Source organism: Hemicordylus capensis, chromosome 3, assembly GCF_027244095.1.
Source record: "Hemicordylus capensis ecotype Gifberg chromosome 3, rHemCap1.1.pri, whole genome shotgun sequence".
Lineage (NCBI taxonomy): Eukaryota > Metazoa > Chordata > Lepidosauria > Squamata > Cordylidae > Hemicordylus > Hemicordylus capensis.
This window is the reverse complement of record NC_069659.1, coordinates 285,899,573-285,912,344: the sequence shown is the minus strand read 5'-3', so window position 1 is coordinate 285,912,344 and position 12,772 is coordinate 285,899,573. Positions and strand designations below refer to the sequence as shown.

The window sequence follows — 12,772 nt, the reverse complement described above, 5'->3', positions numbered from 1 at the left end:
CCAAACAGTATCTGATCCAAAAATACCACCTAGATTCAAGGAAAATTAGAGAAGTCTTGGAAATAATAAAGCAGTAAATAACAGCAGTGTCAAAGGAGATTAGCAGATACAAAGCCAGAATTAAACAACACAGGCAGAATCTCCAATTCCAGTTGAATCAGAGACGTTTCTACCAAAGCATAGAAGGAGAAACTGCAAGAAACGTAGAAACACCAAATAAAGAAGAAACAGTGCAATTCTGGGGGAAATTATGGAACAATCCAATAGATTATAATAAAAAAGCAGGCTGGATGAAAGGGGTCAAAATATGTAACCAACAAAAGCAAGATCTAATAATAACACCAAAATTAATAAGTGAAAGAGCAAAGAAAATTAAAAATTGGACTGCGCCAGGCGACGATGAACTGCATGGCTTTTGGCTTAAACACCTAACAAGCCTTCATAAACAACTATCAAAACAGTTCAATCACATTTTGCAAGGAGGTGATATTGAACAGTGGCTAAGAACTGGGAAAACTCCTCTCATAATGAAAGACCCAGCAAAAGGTGCAGTTCCAAGTAATTATAGACCGATAACCTGCCTGCCAAACATGTTCAAATTATTAACTGGAATAATAGCAGATGAAGTGATGCAACACTTATTAACTAACAAACAGCTTCCAGTTGAACAGAAAGGAAATTGCCTGAACACCAGAGGCACAAAAGACCAGCTGCTGATTGACAAAATGATTTTAGAAAATTGCAAGAGAAGAAAAACCAATCTAAGTGTTGCATGGATTGACTACAAGAAAGCCTTCGATTCATTGCCTCACATATGGGTACTAAAATGTTTAGAAACAACTGGTGTCAGCAAAAACATTCAGATATTTATAAAAAAAAGCAATGAGCATGTGGAGTACACAGTTAACAATCAATAGCGAGACACTTGGACAGGTTAGCATTAGAAGAGGCATTTTCCAAGGGGACTCACTATCCCCTCTGTTGTTTGTAATCACCATGACCCCACTTTCACAAATACTAAACAAAACAGGCCTCAGATACCAAACATCTAAAACATCAAGTAGAATAAACCATCTGCTGTACATGGACAATCTGAAGTTGTATGGAAAGTCCCAGTCAGAAATCGAATCACTGCTAAACACTGTCCGTATATTCAGTAGCGATATAGCAATGGAGTTTGGACTAGACAAGTGTGCTGCATGAATAATGACAGAGGAAAAATAACAAAAACAGAAGGAATAGAACTGCCCAATGGAAGCAAGAACAAGAACCTGGAAGAGAAAGAACCTTACAAATACTTGGGCATTCTCCAGGCTGATAACATTGCACACACTGAAGTTAAAAGAAAAATGGGAAGTGAATACATCAGGAGAGTTAGAAAAATCCTGCAGTCCAAACTCAATGGCGGGAACACCATACAAGCCATAAACACCTGGGCTATACCTGCTATCAGACACACTGCAGGAATAATAGACTGGACCCAGGCAGAGCTAGAGACGCTAGATCGTAAGACCAGGAAAATCATGACCATCAATCATGCTCTGCACCCCCGCAGTGATGTAGATAGGCTCTACCTCCCTCGCAGCTCAGGTGGAAGAGGAATGCTGCAAGTCCATCAAACAGTAGAGGAGGAGAAAAGAGGCCTTGAAGAATATATCGAGGACAGTGAAGAAGATGCACTTCAAATGGTCAATAACGAGAAACTATTCAACACCAATGGAACAAAGCAGGCCTACAAGAAAGAACAAGTCAAGAACCGAGCAGAAAAATGGAAAAATAAGCCATTGCATGGTCAATATTTGCACAATATAAGTGGAAAATCAGACATCACCAAGACCTGGCAATGGCTTAAGAATGGCAACTTGAAGAAAGAAACAGAGGGTTTAATACTGGCTGCACAAGAACAGGCACTAAGAACAAATGCAATAAGAGCAAAAGTAGAAAAATCAACAACAAACAACAAGTTCCGCCTTTGTAAAGAAGCAGATGAAACCATGGACCACCTAATCAGCTGTAGTAAAAAGATCGCACAGACTGACTACAAACAAAGGCATGACAAGGTAGCAGGGATGAGACACTGGAACATCTGCAAAAAATACAAGCTACCTGTAGACAAACATTGGTGGGACCATAAAATTGAAAAAGTGGTAGAAAATGAAGATGCAAAAATATTATGGGACTTCCGACTACAAACAGACAAACATCTGCCACACAACACACTAGATATAACTGTAGTTGAGAAGAAAGAAAAACAAGTAAAAATAATCGACATAGCAATACCATGGGATAGCAGAATAGAAGAAAAAGAAATAGAAAAAATCACAAAATACAAAGATCTACTGAAAGGCTGTAGCAGAAGAAGACCAAAATAATCCCAGTGGTAATTGGTGTCGTAGGTGCAATTCCAAAACAACTTGAAAGCACCTCAACACCATAAGGGCCACAGAAATCACCATCAGCCAATTACAAAAAGCAACATTACTGAGAACAGCCTATATTCTGCGACGATATCTATAACAACAACAATGATACTGATAACAAAATCCAGCCATCCCAGGTCCTCGGAAAGGACTCGGTGTCTGAATAAAATAAACCAGTCACCTGCCTGACTGTGTAAACAAGAAACCTTGGGAAGGATTCAATGTCTGGATTGACAAACCAGTCAATAACACCTGGCTGACTCTGTAAACAAGAAATAATAATAATAAAATAAAAAGGCTGTGGCAGAAGAAGATCAAAATAATCCCAGTAGTAATTGGCGCCCTAGGTGCAATTCCAAAACACCTTGAAGAGCACCTCAACACCATAGGGGCCACAGAAATCACTACCAGCAACTTAAAAAAAAAAAAAAAGCAAAAAAAGAGAGCAAAAAGCAACTTTACTGGGAACAACCTATATTCTGCGACAATATCTGTAATAATAACAGCAACAATATTGATAATAAAATTCAGCCATCCCAGTTATTTGGGAAGGACTCGATGTCTGGATAAAACAAACCAGTCAATAACACCTGTCTGACTGTGTAAACAGGAGGAGATGATGATGATGTAATCATTATGTTTACACTTTAATCATGTAGATGTCATCTACAGCTTCATTGTTTCCATCTGGAATGGTTTTGATTAGCATAAGTAGAAATATATCCAAGATGTAGGAACTAACATTATTTACCTTTTTATCTAAATAGGTACCTGTTAGGTGAAATTTCATTTGGCACACAGTGAACAAATTTAGAATACCATGTGTATTTCATTTACAGTAACTAATTGTCCATAATTAAAAGCATAAGGAGCTAAAACACACACACACACACACACACACACACACACACACACACACACAACTTTCAAGTTTCATTTATTGTTTTTACAGAATTAGTTGTAATATCCAACAGGTCCTTTGCTGCTTCAATATTTTGGACAGAAACCATCCGCTCTCTAATGATTCATTTAGGCAGAAAGGAATTCCCCATTTATTTATTTTTATCTTCTTTTCTCTTAGACACAGAGTTAAGGCATTTCAGTTATCTTATTTAAAGCTTCATAATGCATGATGATATCAGGGACTGGTTCAGGGCGCCCTGAATGTCCAAGCATTAGCATAGCTATGCTTTCCTTTTTCATTGTAAGATAGTGGCCAGTTTGGTGTTAGTGAATGCCCCAAACAGTGAGGGTGCAGTAGATAGATAGTAAAAGTTGACATAGTGTTTAGGCTTGCAGCTCTCTTGCATCCCCACATTTCTACTGTTGTCATTGGCTCCAAGTATTGATGGAGCCTCAAGCAATTGTATATTCAGTGAAGCTTTCTCAGAACTGGGGCCACTCTAGTGAAATAACACTGCTGGTTCACAGTGCTTTTATGTAAGAGTTGGTTAGAAAGCACTGGTTGGGACAGACAGCTGTAGCTGATCACAAGATCAATATAGGCCTTAAGAAGCTCTAAGTGTTCTGATCAATTTTTCACCTTTGTCAAATTTTTCTTAATACCGTATTCAGTTAACTATCTCTCAGTGCTTCGTTGCCACAAGGGGAGAGTGGTGCTTTCAGTTCTTAACAACAACAACAATATTTATATACCACTTTTCAACAAAAGGTTCTAAAGTGGTATGCATAGAGAAATGATAAATAAAAACTAGCTTAACTCGTGCAGAGCATCTGCATGCTAGTACTTGATTGCTTCCCTCACCCCTTGCCACAGCCCCCTTCACACTCCTGCTCCTCCTCCTCCATATTGTTGCTTCCATATAGTTGCTGTGTCCTTCATCCAGTTGCTTCCATCCCTCTCACCTCTCTTGGTCATTCCTCTATCCCTTTACTCCATCCTTCTCACTGTTCTTGGTCATGGCTGAAGTACTGCTGGCGCCTATTGGCTAAATTGCAGCCCCCTATCCCCAGAGACCTCTTCACCCAAGCCCCGCTCCTGCTCCTCCCCACAGGAGCAACAGGGCCAGGCCCTTCCTTGCTGCCGCCGCTGTCATGGCCGCTTGTTCCCCTCTGGCCGTTGCCAGGCTCAGGCCCATCCCTCACCTTTCCTTCTTTCTCTCTTCCCCTCCCTTCTTTTTCTCTTTTTTTCTCTCTCTCCCTTCCTGAGTTAACAGATCTTGTTCATCTTGTTTCTTCATCTAATTCTCCTAACGGCGGCCTCCTTCTCCTGAAGGGTCTCTTTTCTCCCTCACAACCCCTCTCTTCGCAGACCCCTGCCCATTGTCCTTTTATGCGCATGCGCACACACACAAACACTCTTATTCCTCTCCTCTACAATCAAGAACATCTTCTGACCAGTAACAGTTGCATTCCAACTGACCTTAACCATCACAGGCTCCTTCTGCCTATCTGCATATAGAATCCCCACTGCCCAATCACCATGGTGCTTCTGCTCTCACAGGTTCCTCCTAACTATCTGCTTATGGCATCTCCTCTGCCCAATCACCACGGTGCTTCTGCTTGTGAACTCTTGCAACACATGGGATTAGCCACAAGTACGTCTTAGAGAAATAAATATATGGTTAGATAGATAGATAAGATGGATCACTGTCCCCAAAGGGCTCACAAACTAAAAAGAAACATGATAGACACCAGTAACAGTCACTGGAGGTACTGTGCTGGGAGTGGATAGTGCCAGTTACTCTCCCCCTGCTAAATAAAGAGGAAAATCACTATTGGCCCAGTTAGCAGGGGTAATTACAATGCTAACCTGACTGTAGCTATCCATATAATAAGATAATATTCAAAAGAAAGATTATCAGAGCAGGAATGGGTGTTTGACTTTTATCTGTATATGGAACGACTATAAGAATGAGAGTGCTTAACTTAGAGCCGTAACTTCCACAATGGGCGACATATCTTCTTAGAAAGGTGTGCTAAGGGAGGTGCAAGGTTTTGTCCTGTGTGACTTAGACACATGTCCTAGAGGAGCAAAATTTCTTGCATGCAATAATTCACTTCCAGCTAGCTAGCAGAAATGACATGCTTCCTTTGGGGCACTGACCAAAGTGCTCTGGCCACTTGGAGAGTATTTTGGGAGAGCTGTCTTTCATTCATTTTCTGTAATTGACCTGGATCATTCGGTAATGATGATGAAGTTTCTCACAGTGTTTATGATTCCCTGTGAAATTTTGAGCTTTTCAGATGAAATTTTCAAGGGTTGAACTTGAATTGCTGGAAGTGTTCAAGCAGCAATAAATGAAGTTAGTTTCAGAATTGCTGAAACATCAGAAAAGTTTATAAGAATTGACTTGGAGCAAAATGATTATTTGTATTTTTTAAATTTGTAAGTAACTTTGAAACTCTCAGATAAGCGAAGTGATTTTATCTAAGTAAATAATGCATTGAAAATCAGCCTGATTTTTCTTGTTGCAAGAGAGAAACTCAGGTTTCTCCAGAAGGTGCTATGCATAGATACATATCTGTGGATGTTGTGCAATGGGCGTTTGATTACATCCACTCATCTGATTTCTGCAGAATGCTGTGGATATAGCAGGATGACAGATAGTCCTTATTTAAACAGTCTGACAGTCCACTTTTCATCTGCATGCAGACGGTTCTAAGATCCCTCTCTGTCATCTCCAAGATAGGGCTGAGAGAGAGACTCTTGCCTGCAGTGTTGAAAAAGCCGCTGCCAGTCTGGTAGACAATACTGAACTAGATGGACCAATGGTCTGACTTGGTATAAGGCAGTTTTCTATATTTCTAATAACTGATGCCAGTTTCCAGGACAGGTAGTAGTGGCCCCCACCAGTTAACATAATTAATGTAGTTTAAAGTGTGTGTGGGGGGGACTCTGAAATTGACTTAAATTGACGGTAGTTAGACCAGCTGTTTGGTACCCCAGCAAAGAGAAGCATGTGGTGATAACTTGTGACAGTTAATGCCAGTGACCTGTATCAAGAAATGTCCTTATACTGAATATAATGGGCCTAAAACTTGGAGAAGTACACCTTGAAAGAAAGGAATTGGAATGACAGTGGTGTTCAGCAGGAAACCTCTGGATTTTGGACAAATATCCTGAAAAATTAATATGCTTTTCTCCCCTAGAGGAAAGGAGGTAGATTTAAATTACAGACTAGTTTTTCTAAATTCAGATTGTAATTTAATAAATATTTAGATGTTACAACAGTATAGATTTACTTTCTTAACTGCAATAACATAGTGGAGTTACTAGTGTTTCATCATCAGTGAAAATGTAACTTCTGTTCTAATGGGTGATGATAAAGTTGTGTTTTGGATCAGAGTGTTCTGGTATTACTACATATAGCACTTCCTAATTACTTATTTATAGGATGGTTGTCTGGCTACACATCCCTGTCCCTTTTACCAAGCCTGGCTAGGCTTACCAGGTACGGCCTCAGAGCAGGGATGGGGAGGGGGTTGAGCGTCACCCTGTGCCGCCTCCATCCCAGGCTGCTTGTGTCTGTTTGCTCCTTGTGTCTGCCCCTCTCTGGGGCCCCTGACACTAGCCACCAGCCAGTCTCTCATCCCTCGCTGGCTCCTTATATGCCTCCTAACAGGCTATGAATCGCCCGCCCCCAATTATGGGGCCAACGCCCCTCTTTATTCCCTGTAATTGTCTGCCCTTTACAACTGTTGCCAATGCCTTTCCCCCTTCTACCTCCTCCTGCTTAGACACCTTGCCTTTGGGAGGTGTGCTGCTGATGTTATCTTTACATGCCTCCCCTTTGGCCCTTTCAGGGCTCTGCCCCATCTCTGCTGGAGCCTAGTCCCCACCCGTTGGCAGTCTTTCCTTCGCTTCTCCCCAGCTGCCACCCGTCCCTGCCTCCTCGGAACCCCTCACCACTCTGTCCTCGGAGGTAAGGGCAGCCGATCTTGCTGGAAAATAGTTTTTTCCTCTCCCTCTTGTCCTGCCTTCTGGATTTATCACTCCAGAAGGGTTATTTGGAGAAGCAAGTTTGTACCTTGGACGTTCATAAATTCTTCTAGAGAAGCTGGTGAAAAGTGGTAGTTTGGTTATTTTCTATTTTTTATGGCTGTTACAAAGTGAATTAAATTGTTGATATATTGCAAAGTGGCACCCTGCCTCTGATTTAAAACATATCACTTTAAATTCATTGTGTTTTCAAATTGTGTTTAGGACAGGGGCCTTTTCCTGTTAATGTGTGTGGATGGGGGTGGATACTGTCTTAGATCAGTGTCCTTACAAGCACAACGTTTTGATTTGAATGGGGAAATAGCTCATTTGCTGAATTTAAACAATTCTTCAGTCTTCCCTTATACAGATTTCTCTGAGCAAGTGTGTCTGTCCTCCTGCCACTGGGAACTTTGAAGGCATCTCATGACCTTGAGGGCAAACTCCTCAAAATCAAAGGGAATTCTGCTTTAGTTGTGCTCATTTGTAGTTTTTTAAAGCAGAAATGGAAGCTTTCTCACCTAACACTCCTCCAATCTGATCCTTATGAGCAGAGAATTGCTTTTATTTTTACCAAGTGACATTTTCCTTGTGTTGACTCCTAGCTAGAAGGGAATCCCTAGTAGGTCTCTAATGGGAGCTGTAAGTGCATTGGGTGCTTTGGAGGGATAGTGAGTGTTGATTAGGGCTGAGCTTTGAGTAGCTGCTAATGCACATTCCTCATTGATAGGCACCAGATAGCATGCTCCCAGCAATATTTTTAACCTGTATGAGATAGGGGTGCATTAAAAGAGCTCAGCTTTTTCTGCTGATTTTGCTGACACTAGGTGCCAAATTCCCCACTGACATTGAATAGCCTGCAATCCTGCACATTATCAACAAACAAACAAATACAACGCTCCCAGCATTGAAGCTCCCTTAAGACATTGGGGACTAGGTAAGGAGGGAGCCAGAGGCTACAATTTTAGGATCCATGAAATGGGAGATCACTTGGTTAGAAGGTGGGTGTGGGGAGAGGAAAGCTACATTGGAATCTGAGAGGGTTTCAGGAACACAATTTTAAGCTTTATTCATTGCCTCAGTGACCTATTTCTGAAAGCTCATAAACAAGCCACTTTAGTCAGGCAATAAGACAATGTATTGTGGTAGAATAATTGTCAATACATCTGCATTTGGGGATTTGTACATGTTTTAGCAGAGAAGTAGACGCTGGATGGGAAATTACTCTCCCATTGACCACCTATTTCTACTAGTTTTGAGAAGTACTTTTGAAGATTTTAATATTTCAAATACACAAGGACCCTCAGTTGTCTAAAGAGTGAAGGTAATAGATATACTCTGCACTTATGCTGACATACAGACCTTCAAGATAATTTGTGCCGGTGCATTTCAGATTATCATCCCTCTGCTCCCACAGCCTGAAATGAGACTGATTTGAACAGACTCTGTTACTAATCTCATCTTTGCATTGAATAAAATCTTTGTCAGGAAGGTTGTAATGGAAATATTGTTGGGAGTGGTTTGATTTAGGTTTGTTCTGTTCATTTTAGATTGTGCTCAAAAGATTACATTGGGAGGGATTATTTCTAAACACAGCCACAGTTAGCACCTATATTATGCATCTCTTATTTTCTCATCCATATATTTATTTATTATGTATTAATTCTCTCCTCTCTCTCTCTCTCTCTAGATTTGGTCCCTTTCACCAGGCAGAGCTGGGCAGTGTCTACACACCATTCAGACTGAAGACCGGGTCTGGTCCATTGCCATTAGTCCATTATCAAGGTAACAAAAAGGTCTTTAAAAAATTGCATTTTAACATATGGTCACCTCATGCTTAATCTGGCTGTATTTATTTGTAAAGTTGCCTATCATAACAGTATTCAGGAGGTCTAGTACTCTATCCTGCAATATAGCCAGTTGTATGATGCAAAACCATGCTTCTCCAAAAGCAATCAATTATGTAGAAAGATTTTTTAAAAACTATTTTGCCTATTGATGGTTTATTATGGAATTGGTAGAGTTTTGTTTTTCCCTTGCGCCCAGGGTCTAGAAAAGAAGGTTTGAGCTTGTCTAACACTCTGGACTGTGAGTTAGGTGAAGGTAAAGAGTCACAAGAACTAGACATGGTACCAAATTCAGAACTCCACCAGAAATAAGAGAAGAAAAGGACAGTACCTTATTCTCCAGTATCCAGCAATGCCCCCCAAATCCCTGAAAATAGTTGAATATTCACCAATCATTTATTTAAAGAGCCACAATGGTTCTGCTGGAAAATGGCAGCTGGAAATGACATCGGATGAAGCTGAAAAAGCGATACACTATGTTGAAACAACTAGTGGAATGCGATTAAGCTTGCGGGGGAGTAGTATTGTCATTCATCACATTACATCACCAACTGTATCCAATTGATGTCACTCATACTGCTACATTTCACCTTGCTGTTACAATCTTCAAAGCCATGTATTTACGTAGAAAATTCTGTTTTGTCCAGAGTGTGTACGTTGGAAAGGGCGTAGAATGGAGAACTAGTTGAGTGCTATCAAATGCTTTTATATTTAGCTTATATTTTAATTGTGTATTTTTATAGTCTTGTGTTAATTTTTGTGTGATTGTTTTGGGATTGTTTTAATGAAAGGCAGTATATAAATTTAACAATAAATAAATAAACCAGTCAGTTGAAAGAATGAGTAAAAGTAAGGTTGCTATAATGGTGATGTGGTTTAAATCACACAGTTGCTTCTGCGCATGGCTTAGCTGAATGGCAAAAAAACCCCTACAACAAATGGGAGAAACAGAAAGCCTCAGCAAGAGCAAACATGTGCCAGTTTGAAAAGAGTATATATTCTCTGTACAACTGGAAGACAGGTGGATTGGTACACTAGGCAGAATAAGTCAATATGTTGGTGATGCAATGTACATATTAACTCCAAACCCTCAACAAAAAGACCTTTTTATTGTGCACACAAAGAGAAACTAAAAGTTGGTAAACATAAAAACAAAACTGAGGATGGTGTGTCACACCAAATTGTCTTATGTTTTTATGTTTACCAACTTTTAGTTTTTCTTTGTGTGCACAATAAAAAGGTCTTTTTGTTGAGAGTTTGGACACTAGGCAGAACTAATCTATGAAAGATTTACAGAACAGGGAGAATCTGTCTGGCCCTAATTGCATTGTGCTTGCATCTTAATGCTGTTGTAGTGAAGAGCACCAAAGCTTTCATTGAGACTGTGTCTATAGTTCTGACATTGGAGAATTGCGGTTCCATTAACAGATACGTCTATAAAGTGTAATTCCATGTTGATGCCTCCTGTGGGTGTACTTCTCATGTGAGACTTCTTTCAGTTTACAGAACCAAAATGTACAGTCCTTTAGCAACACTTGAAGCAAGAATGAAATAGGTTCTGTTGTGGCATTCTCTGAAGTGGCACTGAGCAACTGGAGGGCTACATTTTTGGGTGGGGGAGAAAGTTGGATAAGGGTCTTTAAAACACATGGCGATACATTCCAAGGCTGTTCTTATGAGCAGCCTCGTCTTGGCTCGTGTGGAGCCAAGGATCTGCATGGATCCTGGCACTCCTGTCAAGCCTAACCTGGCCTCCGGAGCTCTGTCCGTGCTCTCCTAGGGAGGAGAGCTGGTCTTGTGGTAGCAAGCATGACTTGTCCCCATAGCTAAGCAGGTTCTGCCCTGGTTGCATCTGAATGGGAGACTTGATATGTGAGCACTGCAAGATATTCCCCTCAGGGGATGAAGCCGCTGTGGGAAGAGCAGAAGGTTTCAAGTTCCCTCCCTGGCTTCTCCAAGATAGGGCTGAGAGAGATTCCTGCCTGCAACCTTGGAGAAGCTGCTGCCAGTCTGTGAAGACAATACTAAGCTAGATAGACCAATGGTCTGACTCAGTATGTGGCAGTTTCCTATGTTCCTATGTTCCTCTCAGCTGCATTTCTGTGAATTTGGGGGTGGGGTGGGGAGGTGGGTTGGAGCAGCATTCCTCCCTGCCTGGTGGTATGAATGTCCCCTCTGTTGTAACTGAGATCCTAGGAATGCAGTCAGATATGCTAAATCATATGTCAGAAGGAGATACCCAAAAGAAATAAAATTGCCCAGATAAGCAATTTTTAGGGATATGCACAAATCCTGTTTTGAGATATGGTTTGGAACATATCCCCTGCCTCTTTAAAATGGAGGAGACCAGGTGCATACCTGCTCCTCTGCTGCTCGCCACCACTTCTTAACTTGGTGGTGCTCCTCCCAGCTATCTTCACTTGTTGGCGGCGCTCTTCCCCAGCTGCCCCTGTGTGACACCGGCACACACATGGCCTTTGTGTGTGTGTGGTGGCCATTTGTGTGGTCAGCTGACTACACAGATGGCCACTGCACATGGACAGAGGTAATGTGTGTGCTGGCGTTGTGCGTGAAGGTAGCTGGGAGGAGTAGCAGCAGCGGAGGAGCAGGTGTGCATCTATTCTTCATTTTAATGGGGCAGGGGATGTGTTCTGAATCACATCTCAAAATGTGATTCGTGCACATCCCTAGTAATTTTTGGGTAATTGTGTTGTCATTACGTCTGCTCATATTAAGAATAGAAGGCTGGTAAAAGATTACCATTAACACTGGATAAAAATATAACAAAATGGAACTAACCAAAACGAACAGTGTAATATGTCTTGAGGGATACTGACGTGTTTTGTACTCTGGCCCATGTTTTGTTTTGAAACCTGGTATTAATCACAATAGAAGGTTGTAAGAGGGCAATGAAGCTTGTATTCTGTATTTGATTATAATTTTGAACTTCTGTGTCACAAATTCTCCTTGAATTTGGAGCAAAGTCTAGTTTTTACAGAAGTTTTGGATCTTTGCATTAAGTTGATGAGAATGAAAATTGAAGCATTCACGTTTTCGAATTTGGGCTGTATATGATGACTAGCCTTACCTCTATTGTATCCTGATCTCATTGTTCTTTGCTAGTTCTCAGCAAGAGTTTGCTCTGTTGGCCTTCAGTCTATTGAATGGGCATCATTTGACATTCCCTTTGAATTAGTGAACTTAAGAACTATCACAGTAGCTCTATTGCCAACACCAACAAGTGGACATATCTGTTTATTTTTAAAATCATTTTTTATTAGCTAGATCAAAACTAAGGGTCTTTAGACAGCCTGTTGAAAGCTCTTCCCTTTTTAAGCTTTAGAAGATATGCATTGGGTGTGCTATTGTGACTGGAAGAGCACCTTGTACAGCACACTGCTTTATCCTCCTAAGTGATGACCTGCAGGGCTGGCCTCTTGTCAGAACACTGACTTCTCTCCCTGGAGCGAACACACTCTCTCTGTCACAATATTTACTTAGCGTCTTATTCCCCCCACTGGGTGATAAATGGAAGCTTGCAGAGTGGCTTCTCCATCAGCAAC

At 41.0% G+C, this 12,772-nt stretch overlaps 1 protein-coding gene across 2 annotated transcripts in view; it reads left to right on the top strand.

Moving 5' to 3' along the window:
* FBXW4 (F-box and WD repeat domain containing 4) overlaps window positions 1-12,772 on the top strand; it is a 134,658-nt gene that overhangs the window by 26,065 nt on the left and 95,821 nt on the right. For both annotated transcript variants that reach the window (XM_053311207.1, XM_053311208.1), the window contains exon 5: window positions 9,053-9,147. In XM_053311207.1, coding sequence (XP_053167182.1) covers window positions 9,053-9,147 — 95 coding nt within the window. The remainder of the gene's footprint in view (window positions 1-9,052; window positions 9,148-12,772) is intronic.